The following is an 18839-nucleotide window of genomic DNA, read 5'->3' as shown; positions in this document are numbered from 1 at the left end:
GCAGGGTGCATCACGCGATCAATCACATGTTCAGCAAGAGGTTGATGAATTGCGTCGCTTTTTGATTGAAAAGACCAACGAATATGAACCCATGGTTAGAATGAATTCATTTCCACGTGATTTTGGTGAATATCTTTTGGCCCGTTCTGAGGTCGATGCCCATTTGGCGGCCTACAATCGTTTGAAACAATTGATCGAGAGCCAGAGTGGTTTTCTGCAAATCTCTCACCAATCGTGGAATGAGATAAACGAATTGTGGCAACGTCTACAATACCAGATGATGTACTGGCTCTGGTTATTGGATTCTGAGTTGCCTGGTGAATTTGGCACAGTCGGCAAATGGTTGGCCGAAGCCGAAAAACTGTTAATGGACAATGAGATACCCAATGCCATGAATGAAGAGACAGCTGCTGTGATTAGTCGAAAACTAGAAGAGCACAAGCTATTCTTTGCCGATTTACCTCGTATTTTGGCCATGTTCGATAATGCCAAACGTTCGCCTTTGGCCCAAAAAGTGCCTCTTGAACAATTAAGAAATTTGGAAAGACGTCTGCAAGAGGTTGGTCCCAAGGCGGCTGAACGTAGGATACGTTTGAAGTTCTTGGAGCACAAATGCTGCTTGATTGCCTTCTTGAATTTGGTCGAGAATAAGATGAGAGGCTGGACGGGCAAATATGGTCACGAAGAGAAGGTGGCCCAACAATTGGAGCAATACAAGAACTTTGTGTCACGCAATAAGATTTTCCAAGAGTTCCAAAAGGCTTTCGTCGACATGCAACAAGTGGTCGAGGAATACAAACGGGAAGGCAATGTCGTGGGCAAGGATGTGACTGAAATTGATCGCTTTATGTATGAAACTGAAGAGCGCTGGAAGCGTGTGTCCATGGAATTGAAATGTTGCCAAAATTCACTGGAAGAAGTCGTCAACTGTTGGCGCAATTGGAATCAATTGGCGCCTAATTGCGAGGAATGGCTGAATCTGGCCGAACAGAAACTCAATCAGAGTGAAGATGAGCGTTTGGAATTCTTCCAGGATATCCCAGTGTGGAAGGATAAATTCGATGCTTTGGCCAATGCTGGAAACTATTTAATAGCCTCCTGTGAAGAGCCCATTGCTCAGCAGCTCCGACAATTACACGGATCGCTGGCTGAACGCTTTGATCGTCTTTTTGCCAATACCAAGCAATATATGCATGCTGGAGACATTATACGCTCTCGCCAGGAATACAAGTCCGGTATTGAGCAGCTTTCGAAATGGGTACGCAAAGCGGAGGGTATTTTGGATCAGCGTCAAGTTCTGGGCAATAGCCAGCAAATACAACAATATGGTCAACAATTGCAACAATTGGCTAGTGAAATTGACGACAATGAGGAGCTGTTCAAGACCATTAGTCGCAATTTCCAATCTCTGATACAGGATCTGAAGCGCGAAGAGGTTGACAAAATGATGAAACTACTCAAACAGGAGAAGGAATCATTGGTGCGCATTCGCGCTCAATTGCCAGCCAAACTGCATCTCTATCATCAACTGCAAATTCAGCAAGAATCCCTAGAGGCCGGACAGAAGGAAATCCATCAATGGTTGAGCGAAGCAGAACAGCTTCTGAATACCCATAACCTAACTGGTGGACGGGATTCGATAAACGAACAACTGAACAAGCACAAGACTTACTTCTCTCGCACTGTCTACTACCGATCCATGTTGGAGAGCAAGAACAAGGTTTTCCAGAATCTATTGAAGGCTGTGACTGTCGATGATAAGATTGATACAGCTCCAGCTGCCCAACAAATGCATCAGTTGAATGAACGCTTCAATTATGTCATACAAAATGCCCAAGATTGGGAACACCGTCTGGGTAATGCCGCTGGTAATTGGAGTACTTTCAAGGACAATGAACGAGTGGTCAGCGAATGGCTAACCCAAGCAGAGTCCATGCTGATTGAAAAACATATCGAGTCCAAGACGACAATTGAAACTCAAAAGTATTTCTTTGAACAAGTCAATGATCGTTGGATGAATGATTTGGTGCATTCAGCCCAGGAATTGCTCACCACCCTGCCTCCACCAGAGCAGCCAAGTGTTGTTCATAGCGTTGAACAATTGCAAAATCGATGGAAGAATGTCCTTTCACAAGCCCCATTGCATCTGTTGAAGCTTGAGTTCCGTCTGGACGAGAATGCTTTCTATCAGTCGTTGAAGGACGTTGAAAAAGAACTTCAACTTGAACAACAGGCCCTTAACCGTAATGAGGACGTGGACTCTATTCTGCAACGGAATCAACAGTTCCTTTTGCAACAAGATGCTGTTCCCCGTTTGGAAAGGTGTCTTCAGAATATGCAACGTTTGGCCCAAGCTCATAGACAGCAGCAACCTGGAGATATTAGTCTTGATCAGGCCTACGATCAAGCCAAGGCACAATGGCAACTAATGTCCAATAAACTGGGTGATATGCGTCAGACTTTGCAGCAGATTCCAGCCCAATGGCAGGGCTATCATCAGAAATTCAACGAGATGATTGATTGGATGAACACCGTGGATCAGAGCCTCAAGAATATAGTGAATGAGGTCAACACCATGGAGGAATTTGAGAAGGAGAAGGTTGTTTTCCAGGTAAGTCTTGCGTAAAATTAAAAAAATATATATTAAAAATCATCTATTCATTGAAACATCTTTTGTCATTTGTCTACTGCATGCAGCTAAGGGAGCTAGTGGTAATTGAAAACGCTTTTACATTTAATTTTAAAGCTTCTGATCTATAACAAACAAAATAAGTAACTTATGCTTAATTTATTTTCTCACAGAAAATCTGTCAAGATGCCGATAACAAACGAGAGGACATGAAATGGTTGGTCAAAACTCTCGACTCTCTGCTCAGCTATGCCACGGAAGATGAAGCCAATTTGGAGCAAAAGAAATTGGAAGATTTAATTGCACGCTATAAGAATCTTATTCCCACCATTGAGATTACCATGGTCAAGACGGAAGTGTTCTCCAAATGCTACACTTATCGTCGTGAAGTCCATGAGGTTGTGTGCCTGCTAACAAAGGTTAAGGATCAGACAGCCAATATACCAGCACCAGACAGTCTGGAGCGTGTCAATCGATTAATTGAAGAGCAACAATATGCCATTAATCAGCTGGATCACCAGCGTCCTCACATAATGTCCATGTTGCAACGTGGACGTGATCTTAGCAAGGATGTGCATGCTCCAGCATTTGTCAATGCCGAAGTTAAGAATCTAGAAACTGGCTGGAATCATGCTTACACTGAAAGCTCTGATAAACTGCAAGCCCTGAAGGGTACTCAAGCAGTGTGGACAGAATTTGTTGATCAAAAGAATGACATTTTCTCCATGCTACAGACAGCAGAAACTGAACTGAGAGCCTTAACCCCACTGCAAACTGATCCCAAGAATGTTAGCCAAGATTTGAAATCAAAGAGGGATTTGAATGTCCAACTGCAACAGGCATCTCACCAATTGTTGCCCAAATTGCATGCTTTGAAATCCGAACTGGCACCGCTAGCTGCAGCTGACAAGCGTCCCATTCTGGAGAAGGAAGTCACCGAGGTCGAGAAAATGTTCTTCAATACCATGGAACATGTCAAAGATCGCGTCGGCTATCTAGAAGATTACAGTGCCAAATGGAACAACTACAAGACACGCCTGGCCGAGCTACAGGAATGGGCCAACAAGGTGGCACCCAAAAATATAGAAGCCTTGCAGTCCGAGGATCTGACGCCCGAAGAGCGGGTAGTTAAAGTGCAATCCTTTAAGCGTGTGTTGGCCGATCGTATGAAACAACTGGATCTACTGGCTGCCGACGCTTCCGAACTGGCTCCGAAGGAAGGCAACATTGCTGAAGCCAAACGACTCAAGGGCGAGATTAGCAAACTGCAGGAAGTACTCAGTGCCATCAATCGTAATGTGGACCATCAGGCTCAGGCTGTACAGGAGGATCTGGTCAACTGGCAGCAATTCCAAGCTGGCCTCCAACAAATCAAGCCCGCTGTGGAGCAAAGCGAAGTCAAGGTAAATAATGTAGTTTCTAAACCCATCACCCTTGAAGAAGCCGTTGCCATGCAACAGAATGCCCAACAATTTGAAACACAATGCCAGGAGCAATTGGACAAGCTCCATGGCATTTCCAATATCAGTCATAAAATGTTATGCAAAACCAATGCCCCTGATGAATTAGATGCCATGCACTCCCGTTGGTCGGCGGTGCATGAAAATGCCAAACAGGCCACCAATAAGCTAGAAAAATTGGTAGCCAATTGGAAATCATTCGACGCGGAAGCAGCTAAACTCGAAGATTGGGTTAACCAGGGTGAGCAGGTCATGGGTAAGCGTCCTGCCGTACTCAACACCCCTCATATCGATAAGCTTGAAAAGGAATTGGTTAAACTAAAATCCTTCAACAATGAGATTTCTCAGCAGCAGGCTAAACTGGTGACCTTAGGTCAGAATGCAGATCAAATTAGTTTGCACTTGGCTCCAGAGGGAGCTGTTGCATTGAAGGATCGTGTGAATCAACTTAAGGGTAAGCTGCAAAAACTTTCCGAGGCTACACGAGGCAATATCAACGAAGTCTCTGATGCCATTATATCGCGTCAAGACTTTAACGCCAAGCTGGTTAATTTCTCCAACTGGATGGAACAGTTACGAAATCAAATCACACAAGTGGAGGAAATTAATCCGGAACGCGTGGAGACCAGTCTACATGTCATTCACGCTCTACTCCAAGAACATGCTGACAAAAAACCAAGTTTTAATGCCATCTATGATGAAGTTAAACAGTTGGCTTTGGGAGCCACTCCTGAAGAGTCGAATGCCCTAAATGATGCTTACACTGCGCTGGTGGTCAACTATCAGAATCTGGAGACCAATATGCTTCAAAAGAAGACTGCTCTGGAAAAATGGACAGAACTTTTGGGCTGGAAAAATGATACGGAATCCCATTTGAATTACTTGAAACATCAGTTGGACAAACCCGAGGCACCATCTGGTGAAGAGCTTAACAAGGTTATCGAAGAAATTGATAATCTTGGCCAAGGTTTGTCTTACTGGAAGGGCCAGGCTAAGGAAATTGATGAAAATCCAGCTATTCAACTGAGAGATGCTCTGTCGCGACGTCCCCTAATAGCCACTCAAATTGTCAATGATGTGGAAAATAAATTAGAGAACTTGAAACTGCGCTCCCAAAATCAACAGCAACAACTTCAACAGATGACCGTGCGCAAGGATAAGTTCCATGCCCTAGAGCATAACTTTGGCCAGGCCTTGCAAGAGAATCGTGATAAGTTGGACCAAATTCTCAAGCAGCATCCTACACTAAGCAATATTGATCAGATTATAGCCGATCTTGTGGCTCTTAATGATGCCCTCAAATATCAAGCTGATCTTAAGAATCGCATACATGATGAGGGCTCATTGCTCATGCGTGAGGATATTGCAAGTATGCCGGCTATCCAAGAAAGTCTTTTGCATCTGGACAAGAATTACGATTCGCTGCAAAATGAGATTGCCGATCGCATCCAGAAATACAATTTGATCAGTCAAGCCCTACGCGAGTATGCCGAATCTAAGGATAAGCTATCGAAAGAACTCAAGAAAGCCGAAGATTTGTTCAATGGAATTCCTAAGCAGCCGCGTGATGAAACGGAACTTCAACAAGCTTCTGAAAAAACCCGCAAGACCATGGAACAGTTACGTAAATCAAAACTTAATGTGGACGAACTTGAACGTCGTGGCAATCATGTGGCCAAATTATTCAACTCTATTGGCGAAGCATCTCCGCAGGATATACCCCAGGAAGTGGCTGCTGCTAAACAACAGTGGCAAGATCTGCACGACAAGACAGCCAAGAATGCTCATGTCTATGAGACAGAGGCTGTCATCTGGTCACAAATTGAAGATGCCAAAAAGGATCTGTTACCCTGGTTGTCGGAAACCAATCAAGGTCTTTGCGATGCAGCCGATAATTCCATTGAAATTGAATTTGGCCCCATGCGTTTGAGCAAATACCGCACTGAACTACCATCGTATCAAGCTCTAAAAGACACCATTGCTGAGAAGACCAATGACCTTGTGAAGATCAACAATGGAGTGGAGATACCAGCTCTTACAGCTCTTAACCAATTACTTGGTGAACAATTCGCAGAAGTTAACAATAATGCGGAACGTTTGAGTGCCGTCACTACCTCCTTCAATGACCAGGAACAAGAGCTTCGCAAACGCTCCAAGAACGCCGGCGAGCAGGTCAGCAAGCTGCGAGAGCAACTCATTAAATGTGACGACATGTCAGGTGATAATAATAAGATTATGGAACGTTTGCTACAATGTCGTGCAATTCGTGCAGAACTTGATCAAAGTGGCAATGAGATCGATAATATCAAACAGAAAGTCGATGAACTACGTAATCTCTACCCCACCTTCAACGAGTCGATTATTCCTAAGGAATTGAATAATGTGCAGAAACGATATGAGAATGTCGATTTGTATGCCAAAAAGATTGAAGGTTCATTGCTGCAGTTCCTTAAGAAATTCCATGCCGATAAGGTGGGTATGCTTAAGCGCATCATTGCCACACAGCGAGAGAAGGTAGCCTGGTGTCAACCGGAATCCTCGAGTGATAAATACAATTTGGATGTGAAGAAGTCGTCTCTACAAGAAGTTGGCAAGAGCATCGATGACTGCAAGGCCAGACATGCGGAAACTCTCAAGTCTCTGGAAATGCTAAAAGCTGTAGAGTCTCCACAGAATTTGGCAGAACTTTCCAGCGATGCCGATCTACTTAACAAGGACATGCAAGCTCTACAAGATAGCTTTAATAAAATCAGAGGTATTCTCGATGAGAATGTTGATTTGTGGTCACAATATGAGCAATCCAATGAGCAAATTTCCAATTGGCTGCGCGATGTCGAGGGACGCATTAAGGCTGAAACCAGCAGTCAGGTAAACTTACCGGAAGTACCGCAAAAACTTCAAGAATTAGCCATTCTCCAGCAGGATGTCCTGGCTCATGAGCCAATCATTAATAACCTGGAGCAAACCTCTCAGCAACTGATTGAAAAGAATCCCGAGGCCCGCATTGGTCAATTTGTTACACATTTGGTACAGCGCTATCAGACAGTATCCAAGGGTCTGGCTAATCACATTGACAAAATCCGTAATGCCCAATTGTCGAATACGAACTTTGCTAAGGCGTCGAAGGACTTTAATGAATGGTTTGGTGATGCCAAGATTGAGTTCCAGGAGCTTGCAAGAATGGGCTCTCCCGGATCATCTTCTGCAACAGCACAGCAATTGCAGACCATCAAGAATTATCTTAAGACCTTTGATAATGGACAGTTGTTGCTAAACAATGCTGTAGATATTGGTGAGGCTCTCTATCCGGTTGTATCGCCTGAAAACCGAGAACGCATTCGCGCTGATCTTCGTCAGATGAGAGAGAAGTATGATTACCTAAGGGATGAAGCCAATGCCTTGATGCAACAAGTTGAGGGAGTTCTTATACAAAAGACTTCAATCGAGGAAAGCTACACACAGGTATCCCATTATCTCAATGAATCAAAAGCTAAAGTCACCGCTGGTGATGAACTCTATCCCACATTGGCCACCAAAAAGGCCGCCTTGCAAAACTACAAGACTCAATTGCAGGAAATTACATTGCATAAGAATGCACTGAAGCAATTGCACGACAAGGCAGTTACCCTTTGCGATGATGAATCTGAGCGTAAGACAGATGATTCCATTCAAGAGTATAATGCGCTCTCTAAAAAACTGACAGATCGCATTAATACTGTGGGCAACCAGGTAGTTAAACATGAGGCCTATGATCAAGTATTGGAGAAGGCTCAAGATTGGTTAAACACCATCAAATCAGAGGCCATCGACATTCTGAATGAGACTACCTTTGAGAAGGAAGGTGCGGAAGAAAAACTTGTTGTGGTGGAGAATCTCCTGGAGCACAAACCGGAAGGAGATTCCATCTTTGACACTTGCCACAAGCTCTTGGAGACAGTTTTGACTCAAACCCATCCCAATGGTCATCCAGCATTGCTTAAAGGTTTCGACGAGCCCAAACAGGCATGGGAAGATTTCATGACATTATGTCAGGATTCGTTGGTTAAACTAAAGCAGCTTTGTTCAAAATGGGATGAATTTGATACCATTATTGAAGAGCTTGACAACTGGATGAAGAACGTTGAGGCAGTGGTGAAGAATCAGAGCTTAAAGAGCACCGCTGAGGCCAAGAGCGCTTATCTGAAACAACTGCAGGATATTGCCAAGGATATAGAACGCCGAGGTAATGCCATCAATCAGCTAATGGATCAAGGACGTGAAATTGAAGGCGAAACCGATTTGAATCTAAAGCTGTCGCGTTTGAATACACGCTATCAGACATTGAAGAATCTGTGCAAGGAGTCGATCGCCAAGTATGTGAACTATGCAAAGGATCATGAAAGTTTCGACAATGACTTTGAAAACTTCAAGCAGAGCTTGCAAGAATCAGTTAATGAGCTGGAAAAACTTAATGATATTGTTGGTGATCAAAGTGCCCTACAAGATCAGCAGAATAAATTACGTGAGATGTCTGATAAGCGGATCTCTGATTCCACACTCTTTGAAGGACTCATTGATCGTGGTGAGAAATTGTATGGTCACACCAGTCCCGAGGGACGTGAGATCATACGCCAACAATTGCGATCCTTGCGTACCATGTGGGACAATTACACCGATGACTTGAATGCGGCCACACAAAAGATCGATCAATGTCTATTGCAGTTCAATGAGTTTAGCATTGCTCAGGATCAGTTAACCAAATGGCTAAAGGATGTCGACAAGGCAATGCAGAGTCATACCGAACCAAAAACCACCTTGCAAGAGAAACGAGCACAATTGCAAAATCATAAGCTGCTTCATCAAGAGATCACTACACACAATGTTCTCGTGGACAACGTTTGTGATAAGGCTCAAATATTAGTTGATCAAATTAAGGACAACTCTTTAAATGTCTATTTGCAATCGATAAAGCAACTTTTCCAAAGTATTTGTCAGAAATCAGATGAAATACTTAAAAATCTGGAAGATTGTGTCGAGAAGCATAATGAACTGAATAATGCTTTAAGCTCGGCCAAGACATGGATTTCAAATGAAAAGGCAAAGTTGCTCGAGTGCGACGATGCCTACGGTGAGAAGGCTGATATTAAACGCAAAATTGAAACTCTGGGTCAGTTGGCCCAGAATAAGCCTCAAGCCATGAAATTGATCAGTGATATTCGTGAGCAATTTGAAAAAGTAAAGCCCACCACTTCGGAAAAGGGAAATGAAGTATTGGAAAAGGAAATCGATGAATTGGAAACGACATTGAAGAGCCACTTCGATGACATTGAAGGCATTGAGGGCAAACAAAAAGATGTTCTTGTTCAGTGGGAGAAATTCGAAAAGGCTTTGGAAGATCTGACCAAATGGTGTCGCACAGCTGAGGCCGTATTCCGTGAACAACAATTGAAATCTACCCTGCACGAAAAGGTAGAGCAGCTTGAAAAGTATAAAATACAACGTGAGCTTATTCAGCAAAAAGAAAAGGAAATCGATGCATTCGGAGATGCTGCCCATGCGCTGCTTAACAATTGTGGAGCCGATCGCCTGAAGACACTAACCACTCAAATTACCAATCGTTATCAGCTACTACAAGTTCTTAGCAAAGAGGTGGTCAATCGTTGGTCTAATCTGGTGGATGACCATCAGTATTACCAAGATAAATACAATGAGGTTGACTTATGGTTGCAGCCCATTGAAACGCAGTTGGAAAAGGCTCTAAAAGATGAACCAACACAAAGCTCGAATATACTACAAGTACTTTTGTCGGAAAAAGAACAAGCCGAAAGTCTTTTTGCTGCTCTGAATGCAGCTGGCGAAAAAGCTTTGCCAGAGACATCCACCCAAGGGCGTGAGAAAATCAGAAAGGATCTCCGAGACATTCGTGATCGTTGGGATAAACTGGATGAGGGAATACGTAATCTGGAAAAACGTCAAGAAGCTCAAACAGTGCAGCTTTCTAGCTATCAGGATATTTTAAATCAAACTGTCAACTGGCTAGATCAAGTAGAGAAGTTGCTAAGCAATGAGAATCCTTCTACTTGGACAAGTGCTCAAGAAATCCGTTCTAAACTGTACAAATACAAGGCCACCAATCAGGATATTAATTCGCACAAACGAATTGTTGAGGCAGTCAATGAGAAAGCTGCAGCTCTTCTGGGCACAGCTGGTCCCTCGAATGATGATATTGCCAAGGCAGTTACGGAAATAAATAAGCGGTATGAGAAAGTAGGACAAGATTGTGCCAAATTGGTTAACGATTTGGATCAAGCATTCGATGTATATCAACAGTTTAGTGAGCTCCAAAAGGCACAACAGGACTATCAAAAGAATCTCTGGGATCGTCTTACCGGCTATTCGGACTATTCAGGCAACAAGGCAGCTTTACAGGCACGTCTGCAAAAGATCAACGAAATCCAAGATGCTTTACCTGAGGGAGTGGCCAAATTGAAGTCATTAGAAGACCATATTGAACAACATGCTAGCAATATTCCACCCCGTTCGAAGGAAGCTATGACTCGTGATTTATCCAATCTACATGTTGATTTCGAAAAATTCGGAGCATCTCTAAGTGATGTTAAGAGTGGCCTGGAAAACCGTTTACAGCAATGGAATGATTACGAAGTCAATTTGGATCGTCTCATTAACTGGCTGGGTGAAGCTGAAAATGCCCTGAAGAACTACAACCTAAAGTCATCGTTCGAAGAAAAGGAGGAACAATTAAATCGGTTCCAGTCCTTAGCCCAGAATCTGCGTCAAAACGAATCCGATTTTGATAAGATGAAGGATGATACTTCCGAATTGGTTCAGAGCTCCGGTGAGACCCGTATCGCTGTCAACGTGCAACAGGTTTCGTCGCGTTTCCAGTCCATTCAAGCAACTGCAAAGGAAATATTAAAGAAATGTGAACAAGCCGTCCAGGATCATGGTCACTTCAATGATAAGTACAAGCAATGTGCTGATTGGTTGGCCAATGCTCAAGCGCGATATGAGGATTGCAGTGATTTGTGCTCTGTGGGATCACGTGATGATTTACTCAAGAAACAATTGGTAATCCAAGAATTGTTGGCCCAACAGCCTACAGCCACACAACTGCTTAATAGTACTGTGGAATTGGGTGAAAAGTGTTATGGTTCAACCGCAACTGAGGGTCGCGAGGCTATACGCAGTCAACTGGAGGACTTGACATTCGATCAATTGTTCGATAACATAGCCAGCACTGCGAGAAAGATTCAGGATAAGATTTCAAAGTGGTCTGGATTCGATGAAATCGCTGACAAGTTGAAGAGTTGGCTAGACGAGACTGAGAATGCCTTGCCTGCAGAAATCGAATTAAAGACCACTTTGGATGAGAAGCGTACGAAGCTGCAGTCTTATCGCGATGTTCTTCAAGACATTAACAACCACCAAGTGGAGATTGGTAATCTTCATGAGATAGCCGCCAACTTACCAGAGAAGACTGAGCATGTCGATCAAATCCTTAAGGACATCGATGAGCGTTTCGGCAAATTGCAAAAGCGTGCCCAAGGTTATGTGGAACGTTACGAAGGCATTGTCAGCGCCCATCAACAGTACTCTAAGGCAGTGATGGATGCTCAGGAATTCATTGATTCCACTCTAAACACGGTCCATTACTGGGGTGACCTTGACTTGGAACAAATTTCTCTGCACACCAATCTTGATAGACTGAAGAACCTGAAGGCCAGCTTGGCTGATGAGTTCCCAAGAGTCGATCAGGTGCGTGCTCTAGGTGAGAAGGTCATTCCCGGAACCGTTGATGTTGGACAAATGAATATAAAATCGCAAATTGATACGACACAACAAGAATGGGAAGGTCTTTTGGCGGCCATTGATTCGACCATTGAAGGCATTGAAGCTCGCTTGCAACACTGGGCGGAGTATGAACAGCTGCGTGACCAGTGTCTGGCTTGGATCAGAGACACCGACAATAATCTCCATGCCATTGACTTGAAAGAAGATTTGCCCAAGAAGCGCGCCCAGTTGGATGCCCTCAAGGCTCTACAAGGTGATGTTCGCGCCAAGGAATTGGAAGTCGACAATGTCACAGAGAAGGCTCAGACTCTGCTTAAAGGTCCTTCAAGCCATCGTGCCTCTGGACCTGAATTGGTAACCAAATATCAACAAATCTTCCACAAGGTTAAAGATCTAAACAATCGTTGGCAACAATATGTCACTTCACACGAAGATTTTGATAATTCTCTATCAGACTGCTCATCGTGGATTAATGATATAAAGGAGAAACTGGACTACTGCTCTGATATGTCCTCAATGAGTCAGAAAGAGCTGGATAAAAAGCTGGCTACGATCCAAGATGTTATCCTACTGAAGGATGAAGGATCTGCTCGTGTTCTTAAGATTTTGGAACAGGCTCAGCATGTCTTGGCGAATACTGCGCCAGCTGGTCACGAGGCCATTAACAAGGAATTGACAGATTTGCAAGATCTTTGGTCTAGTATAGCGCTCCGCATAATGGATGTAAAGTCTAACCTAGATGACTCAATTACACAATGGTCGGGCTTCTTGGACCAAGTACAAACCGTGCGCAAGTTTAACGAATGGTTAGAGGGTTTGCTTAAGGAATTGGGTGAACATCAGACCAGCATGACAGAGAAAAGGGCCCAGCTGGATCGTGTAAAGGCCACTGAAGAGAAGGTGCGTGTTGAGAAGATCGATGTGGATGCATTAAAAATTCAAGCCAAGGAAATGATAGCCAGTGGTCAACAAAGCCAGGCTGCATTCCAGGCACAAAAGGTCTTGGATAACTTTGATCAACAGTTTGCAAAGACCCAGAAACTGCTGTCCGATCGACAGGATCAGTACAGAGATCATCGTTTGTTCAAGGAAGCTTATGATGATTTGGTCAGTTGGATAAGCCGTGCTCGCGAGAAGTTCCCAGCTCTCAAGCAGAGCAGTCTCAGTGACAAATTGGCCATTGAAAATGCTGTTCAGGCCACAGAGGCTTTGTTAAACAAACAGGCTCAAGGCGAATTACTTGTCGAGCATTTGGTACACACTGGTGAAGTGGTTTTGGCAAGTACATCGAGTCAAGGTCAAGAGATCATACGAAATGATATCCGCGCCTTACGTGACAGCTTCGAGAGTTTGTTCCGTGAAATCAATCAGCAGAAAGAAAATCTGGCCAGTACAATGGTACAGTGGCGTGCTTATAAAGAGGAATATGAACGTCTCATGGAATGGCTTCAGCAGATTGATATACTTGTCAAGAACCACAAGCTCAACTTGTGTCCCAATTTGCCGGAGAAGGAAAAGCAGGTGGCCGACATGCGCGATGTAATGTCCAAATTGGAGAAAGGCAAACAAGACATCGATAAGTTTAATGCTTCAGCCGCAGGTTTACTTAAATCTCATTTGAACAGTTACGTCAATAATCAACTAAGACATCTTAGTTCCATGTATCAAGTCCAAGTTAACCTAGGCAAAGACGTTCTCAAGAAAGTCGAAACAAATCGCGATCAACACAAGGAATACGATTCCAATATGAAATCCGCAAAAGATTGGATAGCCAATGCCAAGGCTACCATTCAGTCAGCTGGCGATGGTGCTGGTTCAAAGGAGGCTCTTCAACGTCGTCTGGAGCAGATACAGGACTTGATCCGTAACCGTGAATTTGGCCAAAATCTCGTTCACACTGCTATTAACAATGGCGAGAAGATCATTCGCAACACTCGCTCTGATGGCCGGGATGCAATCAATCAAGAGATGAAGGATCTGCAAACCGAATGGGATCGTCTTGTAAAGAAAATGTCCACCGCTAAGGTTCAGTTGGAGACAAATCTTCTGCAATGGGCCGACTACAGTTCGAGTTATTCTCAACTGCAGCAATGGATCACCGACAGAGAAGCGAAGCTCCAGCAGGCCTGTGAACAAAAGATTGTCAAATCTAAACGCGGCCAGCCAGGTCTTAGCAGTGGTCTCAGCGAACGTAAGGCTAATCTGCGCCAGACCAATAACATTGTGCAAGATATTGTTTCGTTTGAGCCAATGATTCAGTCGGTCCAGTCTAAAGCTTCTGATCTACAACAAGGAGCTCCGGCCACTGAAATCTCTGATAAATATGAGAATCTTACCAAGCAAGCCAAGGATCTGTATGAGAAGCAAAAGAACACAATTGAAAGTTATCAATCCTTTATTGATGCAGGCAATGAATTTGCCACCTGGTTGCGTAATGCCAAGGAGCGACTAAGCAAGTGCTCCGAGCCCACTGGCGATAAACAGGCGTTGGCTGAGAAAACACATCAGCTGAAGATCTTACAAGGTGAAGTACCGGAGGGCGAACAAAAGCTACAAAATGCTTTGGCTCAGGGTGAGATTGCCTGTCGTAGTGCAGAACCAGAAGATAGTGAAATCATTGAACAGGAAGTGGCTCTGCTGCAAGAAGAATTCGATGCCTATGTTGAGGCTTTGAACAAGGCCAAGGATTACCTGGAAGTGGGAATTGTCAAGTGGTCCGACTATCAGGATCAGTACACCGAAGCCCTAGAATGGCTTACAAAGACAGAAGCCCTGGTGCAATCGTACAACAAATTACAGGACAGTCTTACCCAAAAGAAGGTTGTTCTAGAAGAATTCCAAGGCCATCTTCAAACTCTCTTTGACTGGCAAAAGACACTCGATCATTTGAATATGAAGGCTCAGGTTCTGTTGGAAACATGCTCAGATACACGCATTAGCAATTCTATTATGCAGCTGACTACCAAGTACAATGCTTTAATCACTCTGGCAAAGGAGGTTATGCGCCGTCTAGAGATGCACTATCAAGAGCACCAACAGCATCACACACTCTACGAGGAGTGTCAATCATGGATGGAGAAGACCCGTGAGAAATTGACGGAATGTGAACAGATTCCTGGCACTCTTAATGAGGTTCAAATCAAATTGAACACCGTTAAGAATTTGCGTCAAGGCTTTGAGACGGGACAAAATAAGCTGCGCTATCTATTGGAGCTTAAGGAGAAGGTCATAATGAACACCGAACAAAATGGCGCTGCGAAAATTCAAGAGGATACGGAATCGCTTAAGCAGGACTTTGACAAACTCTTGGTCGATCTTAATGATGTGCGCCAAAAGTTGGCCAATCGTCTGGCTCAGCTTGAGGAGATCTTTAAGCTATACAAGATTTTACTAGAGTGGCTGGAAGACGTTGAACCCAGTATTAAGTCTAGCGAAGAGTATCTCAATGATTTGAGTGAAAAGCGAGCGGCACTTGAGAAATATCGTGTTATTCATCGCGATATCAGTGGTCACAACGATATTGTCGAGAAGATCAATGCTCGTATTGCCGAAGACGACAGTCTGAATAAGAATGACTTCCAACCCGGATTGAGCAAGTTCGAAGAACTTCAAAGTCAAGTAAACAAGATTATTGAATCATTGGAGAATCAAGTCAACAGCCATGAGAAATACAAGCAAGCCTACAACGAGCTACAAGATTGGTTACGTCGCACACGCATCGAAGTGGAGCAATGTGCCGATTGCCATGGTGAAAAGGATCAAGTTGAAGATCGTCTTAACCGTTTGGGAGACATTCAGTCCACATCCCTGGAGGGCAAATCCCTGCTCGAAGCCTGCGAAGAACTCAGCCAAGCTGTCATCGCCACCAGCGGTAACGAGGGTCAAGATAATGTGGCCCAGGAGATTAAACACTTGACTGGTGAATGGGAAACGCTTCAGGCTTTGTCGCGTGATGCCCGAAGTGGTCTGGAAACGTGCCTAGCCGCCTGGCAAACGTTCCTGCAGAAGTTTAACAAAATCAATCTATGGATTGATACGATGAGCAAGCGCGTTCCCAAATCTCAAGAGGGTGAAAACAAAACCACCGAAGATTTGGTCAATGCCAAGGTAAGCCAAGTCCAACTACGTCAACAACAACTGTCTACGCACGCACTGCTAACCACGAAATTGTACTAAAATCAAAGCAGATCTGATCTCTTACCCCCAATATGTAGTTCACCAAAAAAAAATAAAATATGTAACAACTAATTCACTAATCACAATTGCTAAAAATTTCAGCCTAATCACTATAAGTAAATTACAAGCATTAATCATTTATACACGAAACACTATTTGTCTAACTGCAACTTCTGCTTTTTGTGCTTAAAAATATACAAAAATTTTCGCAGTATAAACTAATAAAACGATTTCACCCCATTTAGAAACTGCTCGACGAGGTGTTGGCAGAAAAGGATAATGTTGAAGATCTCAATGATAATTGTGAACTTCTAATGGAGCAAAGTGCCTGCACACGTATACGTGATCAGACAATTGAGACGCAAGCCAATTACACCAAACTGTTGACTTCTGCCCAAGGATTGGTGGCCAAAATTGAAAAGAATCTGTCCGATCATACAGAGTTCCTTAACTACAAGAAGGAAATGGATGCCTGGATAGAGAAGGCTTCAGAAATACTTAATGACTGTAGCCTGGATGGTGATGCCAAGATTATAGCCCAGAAATTGGACACTGTCAATGTGAGTTTCAAAAATCATTTAATAGATATAATTCAATATTTCTATATATATTTTTTCCCCATGTAGTCATTGGCATCTCGTTTGCCTGAGGGTCAGCATCTTTTGGTTTTGGTTCAGGACGCCTACTCAAAGGCCTCGAACATTACGCCAGAGGACAAGCAGGAAAAATTGCGTGAACTAATGACTAAAGTACGTGAAGATTGGGATTCTCTTGGTCTGGCTGTGAAACAGAAGTTATCTGACTTGAAGCAAGCCCAAAATCGTTGGAACGATTTCGCCGCCAATAAGGATAAGTTTGAAAAATGGCTAAACGATGCAGAGAATACGCTGAAGGTTGCTCCCGAGACAAAGGGTGAATTAAGTGAAATGAAAACTCTGTTGGAGCGCTACAAGACTCTGGGCAACGACTTGAAACAGAAGGGTAGCGAATTGGAGCAATTGCAATCGGAGGCCCGAGAATTGGGAACCGAAGTGGATGCCGTCAATCGTTTGCAATCACGTTGCGATAAACTCAAGAACGATTGTGCCAATCATATCAAGGCCCTGGAACAGGAGATGTTTGACTATAATGCCTATCATCAAAGTTTACAGGATGTTGAGAAATGGCTGTTGCAAATCTCCTTCCAGCTCATGGCCCACAATTCACTCTTCATTTCGAATCGCGAACAGACTCAAGAGCAAATCAAGCAACACGAAGCCCTTTTGGCTGAGATACAGAAATATCAAAGCAATCTGGATGATCTAAATTCAAAGGGTCAAGCGCAAATTAAACGATATGAATCATCTACTCCAGCAATACGTCCAACCGTTGAAACACAATTGAAGAACATACAGGATAGTTATAATTCCCTACTCCAGACATCAGTGCAAATCAAGAATCGTTTGCTTGAGTCTTTGGCCAAGTTCCAAGAATACGAGGATACCCTCAATAGCATAATGCGTAACTTGGAAACATATGAACCGATTATACAAACCGAATTGGATGCACCGGCCACCAGTCTGGAATTGGCCCAAAGCCAACTGAAATGTGCCCAGGATATGCAAAACAAATTGAACAATGAGAAATCACGTTTGGCTGCTGCCGTACAGGCTTGTGAAGCGGCCACAGCATCGATTAGTCGCCCAAGTTCTCCTCTAGAGACTGCCATGCAGGCGATTCCCGAACGTGAATTGATTGTGCGCGCCAAATTGGAAGATCTGCTGGATCAGGTAAGAATATCAACACAATCAAAAGAAAATAATAAAGCACGTTGCATTTGTAGTCGAAATTATTAAAGTTAAGTGACAATATTAAATGAATAGATGGAACAATAATGCAAAAAGGACAATCTTTTCATAGAATTTCGTCATAAATGAATTGTTTTTTCATCGATTCCTGCCAAATTGTTTGATTTTTTTTATTAGATTCCTAATTTGCTAACCAATGATATTTTTCTTTTAATTAAAATCCTCTCCCCTAACACTCAACCGTAATCCACACCAATATCCACACCATTGCTCGTAATGACTGTTGATTTTACCTTTAACACTCCCCCCGCCTTACTCCACCCCACTCACTACACACCCTGTATTTGTTGTTGTAAAATGCACTACCAATCACATGAACCGCTATGGCTTTGCTGTGCTCTTTACGCTTTGGCCTAAAACAAAAAAGCAACCGCCAAGAAAAACTCAGAGCTCAACCAACGATGATGATGATGATGATGATCAGATTGAGGTTGAGCTCAGCGATGTAAATGAGGCATTACAGGATCCCATTGCTCACGAACGTATTAGCAACTATCGTCGTATAGTACGATTAAATAGCGGACATGTGAGCAAGCTTAATGCCCTTGTGGCTAAGGTAAGTTAGCCTGAAAGTAAGCTTGGTGGTGGTTCAATTTCTATTTATAGAGCATGGCTTTTCTTTGTATTTGTATTGTATGTTTACTAGCTTATTGTGAAATAGTTTTACTAATATGATATTTAAATCATTTTCGTAGGTGCAATCCCACTTAGGTGGCTTGACTGCATCCGTTAGCGAATTGGAGCAACAGCAGAAACAGCGCGCCGAACTGCAAGATTGGGTTAAGAAGCAACAAAGCTCCGTCTCGGATTGGCTTATGCGTCCATGTAAACTAAGGCCAGAAGCTGCCCAACAGGAATTGGTTTCAATGAATGATTTATTAAACTCCATTGGCGACAAGCGTTCGCAATTGATGCTCGAGATGACTGGATCATGTA

At 43.4% G+C, this 18839-nt stretch overlaps 1 protein-coding gene across 3 annotated transcripts in view; it reads left to right on the top strand.

Moving 5' to 3' along the window:
- LOC6644286 (nesprin-1) overlaps positions 1–18839 on the top strand; it is a 106377-nt gene that overhangs the window by 21453 nt on the left and 66085 nt on the right. For all 3 annotated transcript variants that reach the window (XM_023176800.2, XM_047010914.1, XM_023176801.2), the window contains exons 6-11: positions 5–2611; positions 2803–15987; positions 16302–16616; positions 16683–17825; positions 18271–18459; positions 18599–18836. In XM_023176800.2, coding sequence (XP_023032568.1) covers positions 5–2611; positions 2803–15987; positions 16302–16616; positions 16683–17825; positions 18271–18459; positions 18599–18836 — 17677 coding nt within the window. The remainder of the gene's footprint in view (positions 1–4; positions 2612–2802; positions 15988–16301; positions 16617–16682; positions 17826–18270; positions 18460–18598; positions 18837–18839) is intronic.

Source organism: Drosophila willistoni (assembly GCF_018902025.1).
Source record: "Drosophila willistoni isolate 14030-0811.24 chromosome 2R unlocalized genomic scaffold, UCI_dwil_1.1 Seg167, whole genome shotgun sequence".
NCBI classification, from domain to species: domain Eukaryota; kingdom Metazoa; phylum Arthropoda; class Insecta; order Diptera; family Drosophilidae; genus Drosophila; species Drosophila willistoni.
Note: the sequence above shows the minus strand (reverse complement) of the source record. Positions and strands in the feature narration are given on the sequence as shown.